General features: G+C 49.0%; 1 protein-coding gene and 1 long non-coding RNA gene across 11 annotated transcripts in view; both read right to left on the bottom strand.

Annotated features, from left to right (window-relative positions):
• Positions 1-2027: 2027 nt before the first annotated feature.
• Positions 2028-6099, bottom strand: LOC103556146 (uncharacterized). 2 transcript variants are annotated; one of them, XR_011532478.1, is made up of 4 exons: positions 5936-6099; positions 5611-5707; positions 4857-4967; positions 2028-4176 (listed from the first exon to the last, which is right to left on the bottom strand). It is a non-coding gene; the product is annotated as an uncharacterized lncRNA (long non-coding RNA). The 2 variants fall into 2 exon arrangements; XR_546128.2 differs by having other exon boundaries at positions 4857-4925; positions 5936-6093.
• A 9318-nt stretch (positions 6100-15417) lies between these two features.
• Positions 15418-23853, bottom strand: part of WLS (Wnt ligand secretion mediator) — a 93218-nt gene continuing 84782 nt past the window's right edge. For 4 of the 9 annotated variants that reach the window (XM_008528102.2, XM_070592329.1, XM_008528103.2 and 1 more), the window contains one exon: positions 15418-16394. In XM_008528102.2, coding sequence (XP_008526324.1) covers positions 16285-16394 — 110 coding nt within the window. In that variant the 3' untranslated portion in view covers positions 15418-16284. Of the gene's footprint in view, positions 16395-21682; positions 21882-23853 lie in introns of those variants that run through there. The other 5 variants (XM_008528104.2, XM_070592327.1, XM_070592326.1 and 2 more) reach the window with 2 other exon arrangements.

The raw sequence follows: 23853 nt of genomic DNA, 5'->3' as shown, positions 1-23853 counted from the left end.
TGGTGAGGAAATCATCGAATCTACCCAACTTGCTGGTAAAACAAACACAGTGAAAGGAGAAGGAAGGACATGATACAGAGCATAAATTAGTAGAACAGGGAGTGAAGCCACAATAGAGAGGAACTATTGGGGCTGGCCTGGTGGCATGGTGGTTAAATTTGTGTGCTCCACTTCAGCAGCCCAGGGTTCGTCGGTTCAGTTTCCAGGCGTGGACCTAAACACCACTCATCAGGCTGTGCTGTGGTGGCAGCCCACACACAAAATAGAGGAAGAGTGACACAGATGTTAGCTCAAGGCCAATCTTCCTCATCAAAGAACAAAAATAGAGAACTACCAACCCAAAAGTTCCTTGAAAAGACTGCTAGAAATGGATTAATCCCTTGTAATATTGAGAAGAAAAGAGAGAAGATATGGCCATACAAGAACAAAGGGGCACATCTACAGACAGGCAAAAGCTTTTAAGAGGTAGTAATAGGGTATTCTAAACTACTTTATGTCTATACATGAGAAGAAATGAAAAAGTTTCTAGAAAAGTATTGCTTATAAAACTAACTGAAAAAGAAATAGAAAATCTAAATAACCTTATAATTGTTAAATAGAAACAGTAGTCCAAAATCTTTCTGAAAAGAAAATAAAAGCCTCAGCTGGTTTCACGGGCATAGCAGTGTCTCCTTAAATGGAAGAACAAGTGTTGAGGAGAGCCAAAGCATTTTGAAGACAAACAGGACCAAGGAACTCGCTTTTCTAGCTTGCATGACTTGGGAAAACACTGAAGCAATTAGAACAGGATGGTTTTGAGGTCAGGAGAGTCAAATTGGCCAGTGGCACAGAGGAGGGAAACAGACCTACAAATGTATGGTAAGTTGCTACGTGGAGAAAGTGATGTTATGGATCATGGACGGATCGTTCAGTGAATGGTCCTGTGGTCACTGGTTATCCGTACAGGAAAAAGTGACAGACGACCCTTATTCTCATATAGAAAAATTAATTCCTGATGGATTAAAATCTTAAGTGTGGAAAACAAAGCTTTAAAACTTTCAGAATAAATTTGGAGGATCTTTATAACTTGGGACTTATTAAAAGTCTTTCTTAAAAAAAGACAGAAAAAGTTCCGACCAAAAAAGAAGACTGATAAATCAACTACATTAATATCATCAAAAGACACTATAAAGAAAGAGAAAATACCAAATATCTTGGTGGCAGATAAGTGTAACAGATATAACCAACAAGGATTTAATCTCCAGATTATATATATTTTCAATTCTACACATCAATTAGGACAACCCAGTAAAAGCGGGAACAGGATACAAACAGGCATTTTACAGGAGAGGAAACACAAATTTTACAAATAAACATAGGAAAATATGATGAATCTCATTAGCAATCAGGGAAATGAAAACTAAGACCAATGCAATGAGACACTATTTTACCCATATTAGAGCAGTAAAGTTAAGGTAATAGCAGGTGTTTATGAGGATGTGGGTAATGGAAACTTCTAGTGAAATTTGTACATTCCCTTTGCAGACGATGCGGTGCTCTCCAGCAAAGCTGAACGTTTGCTCTCTCCGTGACCCGCCAATTCCGTTACGTCACACCTAGTGACGCTCTTGTACGTGTGCTGGGCGACACGCGAGGAGGCGAAAATGCGTAAGCCACAGCGATTTGCGTCAGCTCCGATGAATCTCATATTTTTTAATCAAAAAGAAAAATGTAGCTCAGATAGCATATGGTCTTTTCCTAAGGCTCAAAACAAGCAAGATGAAAAATATATTGTTTAAAAATTCATTAGAATGTGACAAAATATAAAAATAAAGCAAAGGAACAGTAAACAACTGAATTCAGAGCCAGGCTGACCCGCAGCGGGCCAGGAAACCACGTTGGGCAGGGGGTCCATAGGCGGACACAGAGCTCCAGGTCATATTTTAATTCTTACGTTCTTGGCAGGCTTTTATTATTTTATTACTTAGATATACATTACGTATACATTTTGTATTATCAAATATCACATAATAAAAATGCAAAGCTACTAGAGGAGTAATAAAAGTTATACAATTTATTTATTGGCTGTCATCTATGATGAGCTCCGAATGCAAGGGACCCCGGCATGTGTCGAGGCCTTCTTGGGTCCTGTTCCTGGAGGTCACAGCACATGGCTGACAGCTCGTGGCTGGTTGGCCCCAGGAGCCCCACAGAGTCCGGCCAGCTCCAGGGAGAGGCAAGGGGTAAAGCGGGGCATCCAGCCTCATGCAGAGGCTCCGGGCTGGGCCCTGCCGCGGTGCCTCCACCTGCGCCTCTCCTGGCCTCCTGTGGGAGTGAGTCCACTCTGCTCACTGTGAGCACAGCCAGCGGGCAGGAGACGGCAGGGTTCCCCCAGGAATCGTCAGGGAGGTGAACAACATTTGAGCCACGGTTTTGCCTGAGCAGGTCATGCGCAGGATGCGGGTCCAGCCCCGTGGAGAGTGAGGACACCACAGAACTGTGGGGGACCTCCGAAGTCAGGGCCAGCCTACAGACCCACTCATCTGTGCTCATGCTTCCAGGCCTCAGAGGCCGACAGAGGGGTTCTGACCGTTATCCATGTAGCTGTCACAAGCATCTGGGGGCAGGGGATAAAGTTGGACCGCTTGGCCCAGTCAGTCCTGTGGTCTCCATTCAGAAAGCTCGGGCACGATGAAGGCTGAGGGATGAAAGACCACTGCCAGTGAGTGGGAGAGCTGGAGCCGAGGGGGGAGGAAGCCTGCCTGCCAGTTCTTGCTGTGCCTCTCCCAGCAGGAGGACCCGGGACGAGGTACTGGGCCCCAGTTTTCTCTTCTACTGGGAGGGGCTCAGGTATGCTCATCTGGGGGCGATTCACTCCTCCCAAGGGAGCCATTGACACGTGTAGGGGGACATTTTTGGTTGTCACAGTGACCGGGGAACCAAAAAGCCTGTGGTGCCCTAAAGAGAAACACCGGCTCTAAGGGTCCTGGAGCCCTCTGCCTTTCTCTGTGTCATCGGCACACGTGAAGTTGGAGGCTGCTGCCAGGGTGACCGTGGGACACTTTGTGAAGCAAACGCTCGGGGCGGACAGCTGCTGGCCCCACCGGGAGCATCTTGAGGGCCGCAGAGGCTCTGTTTGCCCGTATTCCTGCGTGGGAGCTCAGTCGTCCTTGCAGTAGGGAGATCTGGGTGAGCCCGGCTGAAGTGGGCCATTACAGACCACCTGCTCGCTGGTTCTGTCCGCCAGCAGGAGCAGGACACTGGTCTGCTCGGGTTCCAACCGTATCCTTAGAATGACGCATTCTAGAATCTTAGAATGTGCCTTCAGGGCTTGGTCATCCTGTGCAAAGCTGAGCAGTGCCCTCCTTGGGACACCCGGGGAATGTACGCGACTGGCTGCTCTGAGAAAATGCCTTGCCACAAGGGGAAAACACCGCGTGGCTGTGACTTGAGCTGATCAGACCACTGCTGGCCTGTAGGGGGGCCTTAGTGAGCAGTGGATGGAGGAGCCCCTAGGAGAAGGCAGCCCATACCAGGGTGCATAGCTTGATGATAGGAGAGCTGGGTTTCAGCGCTTACCTGCTCCCTCGGCAGGCGCTCTTGTGCAGTGCACAAACTGTACAGCCGTACCTAGTGGCTGGATCTTTGTGCTCTCCATCTATCTGGTGACCCAGCCTTGGCTTCACTCAGGAGCCTGTCTCTCTGTGACTGTCCTGTGACAGCCTGAGCCTAACAGAATGTACCTCCTGGACTCTAGTTCCAAAGGGATGGGTCCAGGCTTCCAGTCCTCTGGCCTGACATCCAAGGCTGTCTACACTCTGCATCCACTTTGCTTTTCTACCCGTTACACCCCAGACTTTCTTCTAGGCAGCCTGCCATAGTCATCACCTCTGAAAGAATGCTGGGATATGTCATCTCCACATTCATGCTCTTCCTTTATCCTCCTTGTTATCCAACTACTTGAAGGCCTGGCTCATTTTTGCTCCTCTGGGAAGCCCTCTGCGTTAGCCCCAGCTCAGGAGTCCTCCCATTGGTCCTGGCTCCACAGCTCGTGTTCTGGGAGTCTTGCTCCCTAAGAAGATGATAGTTTCCTGGAAGGCAGGACCCTCATCGGAGGAGAGCTGGACCACAGGCTTCCTTACTTAAGACTCCCTAAGCAGTTACCGTGGTAACGAACAGTTTCTCTTCCCGTTCTCTCTGATCAAAACAAACAGACAGATAGACTGTGGAAGAGCAAGGCATTTGGCTCCCTGCCTGGACCAGCCCTGAGAGCGTCAGGACAAGGACTAGGCCAAATCCGTGAGCCTGGTTAAGCGGCCCAAGAGCTCACCTGGGATGCTTTGGCCCCATCTTAAAGAAAGTGCTTCATCCTGGAGACTGGCCCCTCTGTGGCCCACATGCCCAAGCGTCAGAGCAGGAAGTACCCTCTCCCATGTGCCACTTGGAGACCACGCTGGCCAAAGCTCCCGTAACAAGAAAAACAGCCGCGTGTGCTCAGGTGGCGGCCTGATGTGTAAGGTGGCTGGGTCAGATTTACGAGTTTAAGAAAGACGTGCTTTGGATGGTTTCTAAGATCTTTCGTGAGTTTGCAGCAGTCCTGGACCAAATAAGGACTCAAATCCATCACACCCCCGCCCAGCAAATGTTTCAGAAGGTGCCTGGAGAGGGGTGTCTGTTCTGAGTTCCTCGAGTCCTGCCAACATTCCACAGGTATTGAGAGCCCGTCTGTGATCCAGGCACACACAGCTGGGAACAGGACAGACAGACCTCCCCGCCTTCGTGGGATACTGCCCTGTCTGCTCTTCACATGAGCCAAGCACTTCAGCAGGTGTCAGGGCTGTGACAGGAGCTCCTGGTAGGGAACACAGCAGACTCACCTTTCAGAAATATCTCCTCCGACTCCACTGTTGAGAGTATGGTCTGTGGCCCAGCAGCATCAGCACCACCTGGGAGCATCACAGAAAGCAGAGCCTCAGGCTCCTCGAGACCTGCGGAAGGAAACTGCACCTTCACAAGCCCCCGGGGACCACGGCTCCCCCACACCGTGCTGGCAGGCTGGGCCCGGCGCTGGGCTGCGGGTGGGACTGACCTGGCACTTGCAAGGCTGGGCTCTGCTCCCCGCTCTGGCCCCCAGCTGCTGCGTGGCCTCTGGCAGGCCTCTTCCCTGGGCCTCAGCCCCTTCTCTTCAGTGTCTGGAATAATGGTACCCTCCCCCTGCCCCCATGGAAGGCTGCTGCGAGCCCACACCCAGTGTGTGGGACGGCCCCGGCACCTCACGTTATGGCTCAGTGCCTGCTTCTCTACAGGTCCTTTCCGGGGCTCCCTTGGGCGTGTGCTGCCCCAGGCTGGCAGATCCAGATCACGTCAGAGCCGGCCCAACCATCCCTCTCTCAGAGACACAGATCTGCAGCCTCCAGATCGAACCGATGGAATCTCAGACATGAGGATGAGACTCCTGTTGTGCGGTCAGTCAAAACCCCGGGATAAATTTTCTCTGCTTCTTGGGATGACACTTAGTCACTCAGTTTATGATGCTTCCCTGACTTTGGGACACAGCGTAGGGTAGTGGTAGTGGAGTCATCCAGGCGCAGCCTCGAGTGTTGGCTGTGTGACCCAGGGCAAATGACTTACCCTCTCTGAGCGTCATCATGCTCATCTGTAACTGGCGTGAATAACAGTACTCATGTCATGAGGCTGCTGTCGGGGGCTGGCACACGATCAGCGCTTCCTAAAGAGGAGCTACTGTTATTGCTCTTATTTGGACACTGGTCACAAGCGGGGATTCTGGGGGATGCTGTAACAGAATATTTTTAAAATCTCTTTGAAAAACTTTAACAAATTAAAAAATAAAATTAAAAAGCCTGTTCTTCCCTGCCTATAAAGTCAATATTTTGCATGAGGTTGGGCACACCCGATAAAGAAAAAGATTAACACGTAGAAATCAAGGGCTTCTCACAGTTGGAGGGCTCCCTCAGTCCCCGGGTCGTGCCCTCGGCCTCCCCTGCGGCCGCAGCTGGAGAGGGGGTCTGTCTGCAGGCCCTGGCGGTGGCCGCGGCTCTCCCGGACCTGACACGAAGCTCTCTTGCTGCACGTTGTCCCTTTGCCCCAGGGAGCGAGGCCAAGCAGGGGAGAACTTTCGTGTCATCCTTAACCCCAGGCCGCCCCACCCACCCCACCCCACCCCACCCCACCCCACCCCACCCCACCTCACCCCACCCCACCCCACCTCCGCGCTGCCTGGAGAGGTAGGAATCCGCGGGCAGAGGGTCAGCCCCTCCCGTGGCTTCTGTGACCTCCCATCCCACGGCCAGCGTTGGGGGGGGGGGGGGGGTGGTGGTACAAGGACAGCACCCGGAGGGCCCTGCCCTGAGCAGGCATCTGCGGTGGGTGAGGGACTGGCTCGCGGCCGCAGTGGCTCAGATGGACGGACGAGTGGCTGAGCCACGCGAGCAGCGTCGCGTTTGCCCTTCCATCTAATAATGCGGCTGTCCGCACGGTATTTGGGGCGGGAAGACAAGCATGTCTACAGCAGCTCACCAGTCCAGGCAGCGTCCGGAGGGGCTAAGGACAGGCTTTGGAGCCACACTGAGTTAAACCAGGATGTTACTTCCTAGCTGTGTGACCTCAGGGAAATTGTTCAACCTCTCTGTGCACCAGTTTCTTCATCTGTAAAATGGAATATAATCATACCTACTACATGGGACTAATGTGAGTATTAAAATGAGTTGATAAATTTCAAGCAATGAAAATACTACCTGGCCCATATATAGCAAGAAGTCTATCAGTGTTAGATATTCTAATTGTTGTTATTGACTTAAGTTCCATGAAGGTAGGAATCTTTCTTTGGTTACTTGTCTGTTATGGAACAGTGCCTGGTACTTAATAGGCTCTCCATAAGTATTTGTTGGGTGAATATGTATTATTATTATTATCAAATAAAACTTTTGTCATGCAGACAATATTTATTTTGGCCAGCAGATGGCAGCAAATAGCCATGACTGACAATTATGGGAAAGGGTGGTTTAAGCATTAACGTTGAAGGCTCACCGAACGGTCCCTCCGGAGCCAGCTGGTGGGTTGAAAGGTGGCCGTTGCACCTGTAGGAGTAGCCCCACCCCTCCCACTCGCTTTTGTGCAGGTTCGAGTGAGTGGTGGAAATTCCAACTGTCAACAAATGGTTTCCATTTTTTCTCACAGGACCAACTTTCAATGTCCTTCCCCCCTTCATTTCTCGCTCCCTCTCTCCCTTCTTTCTCTTCTTCTTCCTTTCTTTCTCTAGCTATCTCTTTCTCTCTCTCACACACACACCGACTTCTCCATATCAAGCTAGTATACTGTACACACTCGCAGATTTTATCTGCACAACTGCAGCTTATCTTCAAATCACGAAGTCTGGAGTGTGTATCCTTATGCAGTATCCCCCCAACCAACCAGTGATGCTAAATGTGGTATACTAAGAAGAACATCTGATTCGATACAACTGGACCCAGAGAGGTCCTGTAACTTGGCTAAGGATGCACAGCAATTAGTTGTAGAGACAGCACACAAGCCAGGGTCTTCTGCTCTGTCCATCCTACCAGGGCATCACTCGCTTCTCTTTACCCACAGCGGAGGCTCAAGTGGTCTCCGTGTATTGATCCAATCACCGTAGCCCTTAGCTTCTGGCCCCGGATTCCCCTGGGCTCTGGCACAGAGAAGAAGACTGCTTTCCAGGGTAGCTCCCTGGTTGGTCCAGGGACTGTGGACAGGAGGCCACCGCTGCCTGCTTGTTCTCCAGCTCACTGGGCAAAGCTCTCATGTTTTCGCTGTGACCCAGTGCAAGTCCATCTTCCCCGGATGGTGCGTTTCCTCCTCGGCACTGATGGGGCCACATAGGCAAAATCAAAGGTGCGCTCCCTGGGAGCCCCCAGGGATGAGCCCAGACTGCTCTACTGTCACCAGCAGCTGCTGGCACAGCTGGTGGCTGGAAGCCCGCCCCCCCCCCCCACACCCCGTCAGCCTCACAGCTGCTCCAGAGTCTCAGCCCAGGGGTGGCCCACGGCCATGCTCCCCCAATTTGTCTTTCCCGACTATTATCTAAAAAGTCATGCTGGGGTAACTATTTAGAAAAAATATTTAATTGAGGTTCCTGCTGAAAAGCAAATTCCATATGAATGGACGAGTTAAAGAAAGAAAATTTAAAAACTAGAAAAACTATGGGTGCCTTAGTCTCATCTTAGATTAGGAAGATTTCCTTAGGTATTGCAGGAAAGATAGAAACTCTTCAGGAAACTTACAGATTTGATTACATAAAAATTCAAAAGCTCTATGCCCCAGGAAGCATCAAAAACAAAATTAAAAGCAGCCAACAAATTGGGAAAAATTTGGCTACTCATACAAGAGACAAAGGATGACTATCCTAAGTCGGGATATCAGAGGACGACTGAGGAAGAGTCTGAACTGACTACCTGAGAGCATAAGCTGACAGGAATAGGGAGCACGTTCCATCTCACTGCTCATGAAATAAATGCAAATTCAACATTTTTTGTCTTTTGCCTCTTGAAGTGGAAAATAATAGTGCCTCGTGTCAGTGAGGAGGCAAAGCCACAGGCCCCCTCATTCTGCTGGAGGCACATTCTGGAGGACACTTAAGCTAACAGGTGCCCACGACAACTGCTTTCTCCGTGGCCTTAACCCCATCACTGCATTTATTTATTGCCTATTGCCCTCCCCGCCTTCCCCTCCAGGTCAATAATTCCCCTTGATGGCAGAGACCTTGCTGACTGATCTGTCCCACGTGCCTAGAACAGCTCCTGGCTTATGGGATGCTCGACATACACTGAATGAATGAATGAAGGATTGAACTCTGGCCCCGGTACCTCTACTCTTAGGAAATGATCCTAAGGCAACAATCAGAGATTTACGAAAAGATTTACATCTGAGATGTTCACTTCAGCATATGTTGTAATAGTCAACCTTTGAAGGCCATTTAAATGTCCAATAATAGAGGATTAATAAACAAATTATGACACATCCTTATTAGAGACTACCATAATAAAGTCATTAAAATCATGTTGTGGATGATATAATGACATGGAAAGATTTTCTAGATATAGTGTATTGTGAAAAAGGCAGGTTACATAATACTGTTTTCTAGAGAATTTCTGGAGACATTCTCCAGAAATTTTCTGTATATAACATGATCCTAATTCATATATATATATATGATTTGATATATGCGTGCATAAAATATGAAATATGCATATATACATGCATATATGCATTAAAAACTTGTGTGGGAACACATTCCAACATTTTAACAGTATTTATCTCTGGGTGGTGTGATTATGAAAAATTTACCTTTTTTCTTTATTCTTTTATGTATTTTTCCAACATTGTTACAAGCTTGTTTTGCGTCTGAGATCAGATAAACGTAGCGCCCACGTTCCTCAAGGGGACCCTGGTTCCAGGTAGCTAAGAGCCCCGGGCGACCTGCGTCAACAGAGGACAGAGTGGCTGCGTAACCTCACTGACACGAGGCCTTCCACCAACAAAGGGGGCTCTCGGAGCGTGGAGGCAGCTCTCCAGCGTCTGGCCTTCCTGGCGCGGCTGGCGCAGCATTTCACCCCGCGCGCGAGGGATGGGGCCAGGCATGCGGGGCGGAAGGATGCTCGGTGTTGACCGCTCCTGTTTGTAGCTCACTTTCCGTCTCTCAGTGTCCCTGGACTGGAGATAGGCCCTGCTGAACCCGCAGTGGAGAGCACCCCGACCTTGACCCACTCCGGTCAAAGAGCTGCTGGATACAGAAGCCGCCTGAGGGGGCTCAGAGCCTCCGAGGAGCCGGGCAGAGCGACGAGAAGGGGTCTGCGGGGCTGCAGAATCAATAAATGCCTGGAGTCTATTTACACCAGCACCCCAGACCCCCATGCCAGCACCTCCGTCCGCAGCGGGGCTGGACCAGGCGCCCCAGTTGCTGCAGGACCTCATGAACCCACAGCCTCCTTCACGAGCCTTAGACTCAACCACCTGTTAAAGGGCTGAGGGCACATCTGCCCCGAGGGTCCCAGAGCAAAGTTATAAGGAGAGCCGGGACCAGAACTCCCTAACAAGCGGTAATTGTTATGGAGCAACCCCAAATGTCCCGGATTCCCAGGCCTGACTTGGTCCTGAGGACCGGCTGGGCGATAGCTGTCATCCTCCCTTTGGCCAGGAGAGGGCAGACACTTGCCGTCGACGGAGGCGGAGAGCGGACTGATACTCCTTTCTGCTGGAACAACATCTCCCAATAAGGTCATTCTGCTCCAAGGAGAGTTGCCGCTCAAAACAAAATCTTTGCCTCTTCTCCTGCAAATTTGCCTTAAAAGACAGTGGTTTCAGAGATTGAAGACCTCTCCCTAGTCCTGATTTTCTCCCTTCACCGCCCTGAGCCTCCTTCTTTATTATGTGGAGGAGGATCCGCGCTGTGTGGCTACGAGGAGGTGAAATTAGGGGAAAATACGTAAATTGTAAAGTCCCATGTTACAGAACACATACACACAAAAAAAGCAGTTTAATAGCAATGGGGTGTGTGTCAGTGTGAGTGTGTGTGGGGGGACCTGGACAAAGGAGAGAGGTCCAGGCGGCGGGACACTTTTCTGGTCGCGGGTGAATATATATTTATAAATTCCCAGGCAATTGAAACCAGTCCATTTTGCACCTGGAAAGCACTTTCCTTTTACTTATATTTCAAACTGTGCTTATTTTTTTTTTTTTTAGAGATTTTATTTTTTCCTTTTTCTCCCCAAAGCCCCCCGGGTACATAGTTGTGTATTCTTTGTTGTGGGTTCTTCTAGTTGTGGCATGTGGAACGCTGCCTCAGCGTGGTCTGATGAGCAGTGCCATGTCCGCGCCCAGGATTCGAACTAACGAAACACTGGGCCGCCTGCAGCGGAGCGCGCGAACTTAACCACTCGGCCACGGGGCCAGCCCCTGAAACTGTGCTTATTTTAAAAGTTAAAGACGTGTTTTACCTATTGAATCTGCGTATGAGAAAGTGAAATATCACAGGGATACAAGTCAAGTCCCACAATTAAGTTGATAAATATGGCTGAATGCAAAAAGGAAGGTGTTGATGATATTCAACTTTAAATCTTTAGGTGTTTGAGAGGTTACATTGTCATGAAAGGCAAAAAAGTAAGATGTGAGTATTTTTTAACATCTAGCGCCGCTTTCTTAGGAGGTCAAGCCCTGGTAGAAGCATCAGTTTCACCCCAATCTGTGCCAGCAGGAGCAACACTGGAGTCTGAGGATGATGTTTTGGAACAATGAGGAACCAGGATGCAGTTAACAGGCAGTGGGAGGGAGCGGCCCGAACCCGTGTCAGTGTGCGAGGGGCGTGGAGGAACCGAGCCGGAGCTGGAGAAGAGCAGCCCCGAGTGGGACCGACCTGAGGAAGGAGGGCAGTCAGAACAAGAGGTCGTGGTCACAAGAAAGGTCTGCTCTCAACCTGAAGGGCCTTCTCGACGGCCGAAGCTGAGAGCATCGTCACAGGTCCCAGAGACAGGAAGCTCCGGACACCAGAGGTTCGAGGATGCTTGGAAGGCCCTTCAATGTCAGGAGAAAGGGCGCTGCTGACGGGTCTCGGGAAGCAGGTGGCCCCTACACCACGAAGTCAGTCGCTCATCAGAACGTGGTGGGGAGAGCCAGCTGCCCAGTCGCAATGGTTCTTGGAGCGCAACGGGAGGAAAGGCCCTTGAAATACAGGGGAGAAAGCAATACTCCAGGAAAGTCAGGCTGCCCCGGCCGGTTAAGCCACAGCCGCGGCACTGACATGTCCTGATGATGACCGTCCGCGGAAGGAGCAAAGTCTGCTTGAATCAAATAAAGAAGGGGTCCCAAAGAACTTGTTTCCTCAGCAGACAGAGATGGGATTAGCTGGGGTGTGTTCCCTTCCTCACTCACCAACTCTCACCAACGCTACGCCTGGCACTTCTTAGGGAGGGGTAGTTTCATTGGATCCCTCAGGCTTCACTGTGGTCGAGATGTTCTCTCTTTCCTCTATTTCCCCTTTGAGCCTCCACGGTTACCCAACAATGGGAATGAAGAACGTGTCTGGGACAATGGAGCCACAGCATATGTGAACACTGCGCTGTAACGATTGCGTGGGAACTGTAGTTTATTGAGATTCCCCAGTGGCACCAGTCAGCCTCTCAGAGCCCGATCAGCTGGAATGAGCTGATAAAACATGGTTTCTGGAACTGCCAAGAGGAGGATGAGACCCAAGACCAATCTCCCCTCTGAGTTTCTTTCAACCTTCTCTTACCTGCCTAGCCCCCAGGGGCGAGACTGCCAGGGCTCCACCAGCTCTGAGAGATGCGATGAAGGACTCAGGCATCAGAACTGTTCCAGTGTTTAATTTCGGTTCTGAGAAATGCTAAACTACCTGGAGGTCATATGGGGAGCCATTTATTTCATTATTATGGACATTTTCTTCCCCTAAGGAAGAAATGTAGGAATAACACTTAGTGAATACCCAATGGGTTGACCAACATAAAACTGATTTTGTTTTCTCTTTGCAAAAGCAATTGTATTTTATTTGTTGATACATTGGTGAATTTTATTTTTTAAAAGCAGATAATTGGAAAATCGTATGCTTTTCTATAATATTTTTTGAAGTTACCTGAAAAACTCTATGATGATTTGTAAAACTGGTATACACGGCCGATAACTGACTTTTTTCTCCAGGTTGATGGTTCTTAATAAGGGCTTTTTCTTACCTCTTGAAGAGTTTCTTGAACTTTCCACTGATTGAAAATGGTTGTGTTCAACCTGCATTCTTGAAACTGAAAACTTCTTGAGCAGAACTCCTGTGTGGCGTTCCATGTTCGTGGAGAAGACAGAACACACAGAGGGACAGGCTGCAACCTCTCTCAACCTCGAGTTTCTCCTCCAACATCCATCTATTCTCTTCTGTCTCACAATGAAAGTGTCCTTCCACTCTTCCAAAACCAACCCATCAACCCGTCTCCTTAACCCCAAATTTCTGATCTCCCTTGGGGCACCTTCCTTGGGCTTCTGTTGCCTCATTATCATCTTGACTTCATGGCTGGCTCTCCCCACCTCAGGTTTACAAACTCAGTCCAGTTCTCTCCCCAGACTAAAAAACACAAGCCTGGCCTCTACTCTGCTTCCTCCTGGAGCCCCCACCCCACCTCTTCCCTTCCCATCAGGACCACCCATTGACTGCTCCACCCCTCTCTAACTTCTGCCCTTGCCCTTGAGAAGTTCTCACACAGGAACCATGAAATCCAGCAGGCTTCATTCAATCCTTAAATGCTGTGGAATCTCTCAGGATATCACACCTTTTCCCCCCCATGAATCTGGTTCTTTCTTTGGCTACTTTAACATCTCGCATTTTCCTGAGAAGTGTACCTCATCTTCTTCCTCTCACCTATTGAATGTGGCCATGCCTGGTTCACACTCGGGTCCTCTTCCCCACACTTTGATGCTGTGCCCGAGGAGAGAGCTGTACTCCTCATTCGCTGCGACAATGGCGCCAGATCTCCTGCCCTGAGTGGTCTGCTTCGCTTATCACTTCTAATTGTTAGCTTACCAATTCCTCCAGAAGATGGCTTTTAAAGCCCAGCCCAGGCAAATCCAAACCTATCATCTCGCCCCCTGTGATAGATCTTTTCTGATTGTTTCTCCAACTCCAGATGGATTTTCCATTTTTTGGAAACTGAGCCTCATCCATAGGGTAAGCTGCTAGCAGCCATCTGACTTGACTTCCTGAGCGCAGTTGATTGGCACAGGCATAGGCACCTGCCTGAGGCTGAGCCGCTCACGTACTCTCTGCTAGTTTTGAAGTGGAGAGAGATAAAGACTGGGCCCAGCCGTTAATGGTACTGCCCTAGGGGGAAGGCCCATGGCTTCCTGGTGCTGGGATCCCTCAGGGCTGTCCTGGTTCCCAAGCTTTCTGGTTAATTCAACTCGCCCATGGACCCATTAGATACTCCAGTTCTAGGCAAGTCCCTCTTTTGGCTAAGCTTGCTAGAGTTGGCTTTTCCTACTGATAGACCTTTATGTCGTAGACTCACTGACACTTCTCTGGAAATCTCTGATTCGGTCAAGGGCCGGACCGTTCCCTCGCCCAGGAAGGGCTTGAAATTGGGCTCTGCTCTTGCTTTTCTTGAGGCCCATGTTCAGAACGCTCAGACCTTGTCAGTTCTATCTCCAAAATCACTCCCCTCCTTCCATGCTGTCTACGGGTGCCCTGTTTCCAGCCTTCGGGATCTCTTTGCTGGGCCTGTCCAGCCTTTCTGTGCTCCAGTGGTAATTCGGATCACATCATTTCTCTGCCTGAAACCCTAGGCTAAGTCTTACAGCTCTCACCACAGCATTAAAGACCCTTCTCATTCTGGCTCCCAGGTGTGTGGGGCGCATCTTCTGCTAATTCCTCACCTTCTGCGTGCCAGCCAGGCCCGATGACCAGCCACATCCAGACAGTCTCTGTTCCTCACGTCCTCTGTGATTTTTGTACTTCTCTTTGCTTTTTGGCCCTGGTAAAATCACACTTCTTTTTGAAGGCCTACCTCAGGCCCTTTCCCCAGGTCCTTAGGAGAAACTCTCGCCATCCTCTGGGTCAGGAGATCACTCACCGAGTTTTAAGTTCATCTTCCCGTCCAGACTGTGAGGCACGGGCTACACTGAATTCCTGGCACCACAGTGGTTGATCAGCAGTGGATGCAGAGCGCACTGGATCACCCACCATCACATGTTCACCAGGACAGGAAACGGCCTGAGCGGACAGCCAGAGCCCAGGCATCTCCTCCCGTCACAAAACAGGGAAAAGAAAGGATGGGGGACCTGAGTGCATGAGTGAAGTGAACCGTGCCCCAGACCTCCAGGCAGCATGCCTGAAGACAGGACGCTCAGGAAGGTGTGTTCAGACTCCAGGAAGAACACAGTTATATGGCTTTAGAGTTTAAAAAGAATTTCCACATACGTTAACTGATTTGATTTGCACTGCAACCCCGTGAAGCAGTGAACGTTTCCAGGTGAGGGAGCAGCCAGGTCAGGTGGCTTCAACAAGGTCACCCTAGCAAATGACAGACCTTCAACAGGAGACTGTGCCTTCTCCCCTGAGACCCGGTGTTCTTTCTCTCTGCTCTACCTTGTTGCCTCTCCAACAGCAGAGTTAATAGAACAACGAAACAGACTTTTTGGGGAAGTGGGAATAAGGTGGGGGTGATGTCAGCTTCTAAATCATAGAACGTTTTTTCCCACCCTGTTTCCAAACATGCCAGCCTCGGGAGGTTAACCACGCAGTGTGGGGGATGTTACCCTATTTCCAGAAACAGATCTGCCCCCCAAACACTTCGATTTGATGGCAAAATATTTTAATTTCTCATAAAGCTATTTCCCCTACCCACTCCCCACCCCAGGGACTCAACGTGAAAAAGACTCTGCACGCATGCGAACTGGTGGAACAGGATGACGTGTGCATGCACATCTGTGCATATACATAACAGGTTTATTTATATGATTGGATCTACACTTTTGGAGGCTGTCTGAAGCATCTTATCAAAAGAAAACACATTTTAAGCAAGAGGTTAAAAAAGCTTTTCAGACCCAAAGGCCGTTTAATACAATAAATCCTACTTGGGTAATTTAGCAAATGTTTTTTTAAAACCCACATCCAACAGAGCGGTTAGTATTAGATATACAGATTTGGTTTCAAGGCTGAAATGCCCCTAGTATGATAGATCTCCTCATAAAACTCAGTCATTTTATATTATGCGATAAAAAATAGGGACACATTTCTATTGACAACTTAAATATTAACTCAATAGGCTACTTGGTGATATAAATAGGAAAAAAAAAAAGTGGTCATGGACTAGGAGTGAGAAGACTAGGACACCAGCCCATCTTGGACTGCAAAGGCTGTTAAAATCTATCCCGGAATCTAAAACAGGAAGAAGAGTCAAATATTCCACTCCATATAGACCCCATCTGGCCCAAACCATCCCCCAAGGAGTACACCCCCAACACATGAGGTTTACTAACCACCTGCTACCGATGGTACTATGTCACTAATTAACAATGATCACAGAAAATGTGTCATCCCAGAGGTTGTGTTATTATACACGATGCATTAGTGGCTGCAGAAAGCTTCCTCTGAGAGCCACGGTCAGAAGGCAAACTGACAAACGTCCACGCCACCGCTCCACGAAGCCGCAGCTAGGAGACAGCAGCATCCGTGTGCACGTCGGGCTCTCTCTGGCACGCTCCCCACTCTAGTTCGAGGGGCTGGGAGCCGGGGGACAGTCCCAGCCGGGTGCTGCAGCTCTACTCCTGGGCTTCCTTGCGGGTCAGCTTGTAGATCTCGGTGGGCCCGTCCACGTGCGTGATGGTGGTGGTGAGCTGGAGCTCCTCCCCACTGTGCACACCCAGATCGCCTGAAACAGGGGTTTTGGGGTTAGATGTGTTCAAGGAGGAAGGAGAAGAAAGCTGGGACTCATCTCAGGAACAATGCCCCTCTTTCACATTCTGAGCTCGTAGAGAAAGCCAGGGTGAACTCCCCACCTTTGCCCTCGGACTTTGTGGTAATTTCATAGCATTTCTGTCTCCCAGAGAAGAGACATTCACAACAGATGAATCAGCTCACTGCTTCCACCATTCGTAGTAATTAACATTTAACAAGCACTTACTTTGTGCCTGACGCTATTCTTGACGCTTTACAGGCGATTGTATTTGATCCTCACGAGAGGCCCCCCCCAAGGCGGTTGCTCTCATCCCGTCAGCTGGGAGCGAAGGAAGGTAATGGTCCCAGGTGGGAGCAGACATGCGACAGAGTGGGAACGAGGCGAGGAAGGAAGGTCTGACTTCAAGGCCGTCCCCGTGGGCTAAGCCAACACAGCCGCCCTGGTGCTGGGAGGGCAGGCAGGACGGGACGCACTCACAGTGAATAAATTACCAAGCGGCCCGCCATGTGAAGGCAAACAATACCTACCCCCATTTACCAACAGGTTGGGCAGGTACCATGTGTCATCCACTTAGGGACCACTAAGGGTTTTCTTCTCTAGGAAAAAGTACCAGAAATGTGCTCTGAATTTTCTGCTGTCCCCAGGATTCTGGACACAACCCCCATGTTTTGGACTGAGCATCCGTGGACAGAAGTATTCTTCTGCGAAAGTGGAACAATGCAGCCTTTTTTCAACTAGCAGGAGAAAAATAAGTTTCTGTAAGTTAAACCCTTAGGGCCTGTGAACTTTCATAAGACAATTAAGGGAATGTATATCTGGCAAAGGGAAGATGGAAAATGCCAGGCCCCAGTTGTGCTCAGATTGTGGGGTGGGGGGATGCACATGTCTGTGCATATTTGAAGAACGACGAGCTGGAGAATAAGAGGTTAAAGTTATGTCTGTAGTTTTTATATTTATATTGTGCACATACGATTTCATATTTTCTGGGACTGAAATTTTGCCTAGTTCAAAGCATGGAATTAAATAAGTAAATGCTGTTTTCAGTTGGGATTCCATACCATAACTTAGAAAAAATCTCTGGCCCTACCCTTAAAACTAATGTCTTGTCACTAGTTTGAGAATTGCTGGGCGTCAGTGAATCTGACAGCCTTAGGACCCAAGGGGCCACCCACGCACTGGGCCTACTTGGCTGGTGCCCCCTCACTTGTGCCACCTGGTGTTAATTTTTCATTGTAGACCCATTTCTCAGCGCGGCTGCATCGGTCTTGTTATTAAATGTTGGCCTGAGACTCTGTACCTGAGAGATTCCCTAGTCTCAGAAGCAGGGTCATTAGCAGTTGCAGAGGACGGCTAATGGCCTTTGGGACTGTTTGGGCAAAGGTCTCATCCACAGGCCTGGGGCAGAGCAGATACTAAAGGGATATCAGCCCAGCCTCATCCGCCCTTGGGCCAGGGCATGGCGAATGGGGCGCAAAGCCTGCTGTGGGTTTTTCTGGGGGATGCCTGTGGCCATGCTGAACCATTCCTTGTACAATGAGCAAGATATCGCATGTCACTGACTTGCGTTCTCACTGCGTTCTCACTCACTTCTAGTCCACTCCTCTTTCCAGAGCACGCATGAGCCTCCAATTTCTTGGTCAAAGCTCGTTCTGGATCTGCATATCTGTGTGAGCCATCAGAACTTCAAAGCCAGTTTCATGATCTGCATGTCTGCGAGTCATCAAAACTTCAGAGTCCTGACCACTGCAGGAGACCCGCTAACACCCCCACGCGTTTACCTAAGGAAGCCCTTCCACTGAAGACTTCTTAGAAATACACGCTAGAAGATAATTCTAGTCAGGTTTTGAACAGAAAATCCTAATTCTTTCAGCTTAAAATGTGATTCCGATTAGCAGGTCCGGCACAATGTGTATGATCCTACAGACCGCTTGGAGAAACAGCCTAAATTACTTTGGCTTCTTTATTTTGACAGGCACCTATATCACAGTGCTCACCATGTGCCTGCCACCATTCTAAACACTTTACAAATATTAATGCATGCAATCTTCCTTCTAGTCCTTTGACAGAGGTTCTATTGTCATCATTCCCATTGTGTTGATGAAGAAACTGAGGCACAGGGAGGTTAAGTAACTTGCCCAAAGCCCAAATTGGTAAATAGTAATGTGGGATTCAAATCGGAGCAATGAGGCTCCAGAATCCAGGCTCTCAAGCTTTAGCTGTGCTGACTCTTCGTAAATATTCTGGTTTCCAGCAGCCAATGAGACTGCCAGGGAAATACGAGTCAACGTGCAATGTGTTACAGTCAAGACCATTTCAATGATCATGAAATTAATAATTCAGCATATTAATTTTGCTTTTGTATCTGATGAAAGAGAATGTATAGCACACAATACAGGGTACTGATAGTAAGGAGAGCTGTTTTTCATGAATATTTACCATCTGTACTATTACGGGCTTAGCATGCCCTGTATTTCCTTATAAGATGTGAAGACACAGCCTCAAATAAGCAATTAATTTCTCTAATGTGACCCAGCTTGCTCCCAGCAGAGCTGGGACGAGGATCCAGATCAATGGGACTCTGGCTAGCAAAATCTAGGTTCAGTGTATGGTTTTATTGTACCTTGAAGGCCAACTTTTTCCCTTGGGGAATGGATGAGGGAATATGGCAGTAACATAGCAGGAGTGGGGATCCCTCCATTTGTCTCCACATTCCATCGACTCCCACTCCTGCCAAGGTCTTGCTCCATCTGTCATTCTCCCTCTCTTGGCTCCTGCTGCTCAGTACACAAATACGCTCAAAGTCTCTTCTCATCTAAGACAAAAAAAACCCTTCCAAAAATGCAACACATTTCTTATTTGGGGGGGCAGTGGGGAGAAGACTAAAAGGAAAAAAATAAATTAAGAAAGGAAAAGAACAGAATTCTTCAGTTTGCAGGAAGTCGGGTTCCCTGGTTATGATGTCAATTCATCTCAGCAAATTAACAGTAAGATGAAGGCTTGTTTCTTTCTAACCATTGCAAAATGAGATCAATATCTGGCTTCGGATTTAATCTCAAAGGGCTATCATAGATGCATATCTCATCCACAGGTGTGTGGCTGCTACTTGATTTTAACTGCCTCAATTTTAACTGTGTCCTGGGGACACAGACAGCTACATAAGCTGCACTCTAACGACATAATGAGAGACATAACACAATGAGCAGCGCAGCTTCCTAAGATTAGAAGCATTTTAATGATTTGTGTATCTGTGGCTACTTTAATAAAAAGAAGGAAAATTGCTAAGATAATTCCAAGACTGCTTCCCAGAATCTGGGAACGACCAGCGGTCTTCTAGTATTAATAAGGGCTACCTAATTCTGTCCTCACAGCCGGTAAGACAAATTAACACCCATCACCCAGACGTGGAAGCCAGAGAGCTCCCACGCCATGAGCTCTTATTTGTTTCTCGAAGTCATCACAGTCTATATTGGAGTCAGGATTCCAAACCATCTGGGTCTACCTCCAAAGCTGATGTTGTTTCCATAACACTCCTGACTTCATTTTTTTCCATATAATCGTTTCCAGTCCCACAATGACCTCCTTCCTATTCACCCTCAAAGCTAAGCTCAAATGATAACTCTCTGTAATGGAGTCCTGCTTCATAGCAGAATGAGAAAGTCCAGGAGACCGTAGTATTTCTAAAGCTAAATTATGTCCATGCAAAGGACTACTGTTGACTCTGAGCAACACAGTCCCTGGGATGTAAGTGCTTGTGGAAGCGCCCCCAAGACTTGCCTAGTACAGGCCAGTCCACCTCCTCCTGCTCCGCTCCCCATGGCTGGTCTAGCCCAGCGCACCAGCACTGGTGTCCCCATTGGGAATTAGGGAGACACCCTCAGCTAGGAAATGGGTGTGCCTTGGGATGCTCGGTTTTGGTGATCCCTTCCGAGGGATGGGGCAGAGTGGCCTTGGTGGACCAGTGTTCCGGAATCCTGGGTCCAGCCAGCTCTCAATCCCTTTCGACCATTGAGGTAGTTTAGACCAGGCTTGGGGTGAGCCACTTCCCCCCCACCTCCACACAGCCAGTGCCAGGCAACTGGAAGGAGGTGGACACAATCAAACCTAGAAGTTTTGAGTGAAACCTCAGTGTTGTGGGCTGAATGATATTTCTCCCAGATTCCCCTGCTGAAGCCCGAACCCTCAGTGCCTAAGAACATGACTGCATTTGGAGAACGGGTCTTTAAAGAGGTGAGTAAGTTAAAATGAGGTCATTGGAGTGGGCCCTGTAATCCGATATGACCTATGTCCCTATACGAAAAGGAGATCAGGTTACAGATATACACAGAGGGGGACCACGAGAAGACACAGGGAGAAGGCCAGCCAAGGAGAGAAGCCTCAGAAGCAACCAACCCTGCTGACACCTTGATCTTGGACTTCCAGCCTCCAGGACTGTGAGAAAACAAATACATTTCTGTTGTTTAAGCTGCCCAGTCTGTGGTATTTGTTACAGCCGCCCTACAAAACTAATGCATTTAGAAAGCTAAAAGGTCCTCCCAAGAAGGTGACTGAGGTACCATCTATCAAGGTGGGGTGACAGTAATTCTAAGACTCAGAGAAGATGGTTTTATTGCCTGGCCAAGGAGAGGGCAGGTCACTGGCAGTACAGCAGCCCTGGTAGAGGCAGGAGGCAGAAAATGCTCCAGTTCAAATAGCACACCAGGAGGTACCAAGCTGGTGACGGCCTGTCTCCTGCTCCCCATCTTCATCTGGGAACGGGAAAAGGCTGTGGAGACCCACTTCAGAATCCACTTCAACCCTGGTGGTAAGACCAGTCCCATCACTGCTCACAGACATCAAGAAGCCAGGATGGCCATGGGTGGGTCATCGAACATGCAACCAGGGGAGAGCCCTCAACAAAAGGCAGCCGCATGACTCAGACCTAACATTTATTGAGGCAACAAAAGCCACAGCCACCTTTCCTGTGAAACAAGCAGCAGGAGACCTTCGAGCCCTCTGGAAGTAAAACTGACACCGAGTGGTAGCTAGCCACCAAGACATGGGACCCGGGGCTGCTGTGGTGGCTTCCAGCAGAATGAATGTGCCAGACGGAAGACATTTGGTGCGAACAGAAATAGAAAGGAGCCGGCTGGCAATTCGAGTGTCTCCTTTCCCCTTTGTCACAGTCATCCAGTCAGGAATTCCGTTTCTCACTTTTTTCCTAAAACTTTCTGACCAGAATTCCACAGATGAGAGAACACAAAAATGAAAGCTGTTATCAAGAATTGTCTGATTCATAAGCAGCTCCAGCTTTATTTTCCACATGAATTGCTGACTGAGGCGGTCTGGGCACTTGGTCGCGTGTGCAGGGCATCGATGCTGTGCCCCTGGGAGGCGGTGCCTTCGCGCCGAGCTAGGGGCTACCAGCAGCCTACTGCAGTTCCCCTCTGCCTGCGAAGACATCCCAAGTGATTCACAGATTAGCTATGGAAACAGGTAAAAAGAACAACTTTAATGAGAAGCCAGCAGAAGCAGGACAGAAAATGTGAATGGTCCTCGAAAGAAAGAGGTCTAAAATAGCTTTGCTAAATTAAAAAAAAAATTATGTGTATGTGTGTATAGATGTATGTATAGATAGATGTGTGTATGAACCTGTACCCATAAAATGATTATATGTAAGCATACACATATGTAATCATATAGATACAGTGACTGACGTGCACGTGTTTATACCAGCACTGCAGCTATGATCAGTCAACCAACAAGAAGAAAGCCAGGGCGCCATAGCCCTGTGGCACCCATCAGCTTCCTGAAACATGAAAACATTCTGGCTTGGAGCTGTCCTGTCACATGTCTCAGGAGGCAGCAGAGAAGTCTTATCTCCCAGACCAGGCTACCAGCTCCCTGAGCACAAGGACTGTCTCTGTCACTCCTTTGGGCTTCACGTCACCCCATCTTATTAAACCTAGCCCAGTGCTAAGTACTAAGGTGTTCAGTGGTTCTAAGGGTCACTTTCTGATCCACACAATAAAAGAGAAGCAGGAATACATGAAGGGAAATGCCCTTTGGAAACCCAGCCTCTCTTGAACCTGACGTCTGCTTTGGTTTTCTCTGTCCATTCCTTGACCAAAAAGAGGAAGCGAAGTCTATGCTCTCGCCTTCACTTCCTTCCGACCCAGGCCCTCCTGACGCTTCTTGGCCTCCCTCTCCGCCTCCCAAACAGCCCTACTCAGTGGTTCTCTTTCCTTAACCCCTTTGACCTCCGCTCATCAGAAACTGCTTGCTGAGTTCCTGAAAATGAGCTTTTTCCAGAGGTCCATCCAGGACCCATCTCATGAAGGCAAGAGCACCATGCACCTGGGACTCATTCTCCACAGCAAGAGATCCGAATTCTTGGCTCTGGACCCTAACAGCAAGCGGGGTAGGCGGTCCAAAGCAATTTAAAAATGAAAACTTTCCACGAGAAAGGACAAGGAGCCTGGGAAGCCTGCGGGAGAAGGAATGCCATCCAGAGACGCGGAGAATTTACAAACTCAGTGTGTCCCCCCGAGAGTTCATTTGCTAGGTTTTGGTATAATATTCCAAACAAGCTTCTTCCAAAGAGTTTGCACATCTTGGCAGCCACTCCACAACTCCTAGGATACTGTGTGGTCTTGCAGCAGATGAAGAGACGAAAAGTCAGAGGGAGGAGAGAAGGAAATAACCAGAGAACCCAATGTGCAGGAGCCCCCTTCCAAATGCAAAGGTCAAGACCATGCGGGAGGGCAGGGGAAGGTACAACAGGCTGCCGGGGGCTCACGGGCTGCCGTGACGTCACAGCTGATCATGTCACCATCGCGGACCTGCTCAAATCACACGACTCTGTGTTTATGATGAGGACAGGGTCCCAAAAGAGACTGCCCACAGAACTGCTTGAAGAATGTTTTTCAACTGGGGCCCTATTGGCATTTCGGGCAGGACAATTCTTTACTGCCAGGGACTGTCTTGCTCATTGCAGGCCATTTAGCATCCCTAGAACGTGGCCACTGAATGACAGCAGCATGTCCCAGCCATAGTGACAATCCAGAACAACCACGAACGCTTCCAACCACTGCTTGGCAAGGGATTCGGGGATATGGCGTCCTGCTGAGAATTTGCTTTGGAGCTTTCTGTGAAATTACAGATCAAGCTGTCTTCAACCAAAAAGTCTGATGGGGACTAGAGTGAGTGCTATCCTCAACTGCAAGGTTTCAAGCCCAGCAGGGTGGCTGTTGTGCAGAGTAAGAAGTCCCAATGGGAGCTGCCTAATACTTTGGTTTGCAACTCAAGCATCTAGCCCAACAGGCTGGCAGGCTGGCACTCTTCCTCTGCAGGGCTGGCCATGGCTCTGGCCTTCCATGTTCTTGAAAGTGCTGGGGTTGGGCAAATTCTCACCAGTGTTTGGGAAGCCCTTATCTGTGAGAGAATCACCCTGTGG

Source organism: Equus przewalskii, chromosome 24 (assembly GCF_037783145.1).
Source record: "Equus przewalskii isolate Varuska chromosome 24, EquPr2, whole genome shotgun sequence".
Lineage (NCBI taxonomy): Eukaryota > Metazoa > Chordata > Mammalia > Perissodactyla > Equidae > Equus > Equus przewalskii.
The sequence above is the reverse complement of the archived record's forward strand: the minus strand, read 5'-3'. Positions and strand labels throughout refer to the sequence as shown.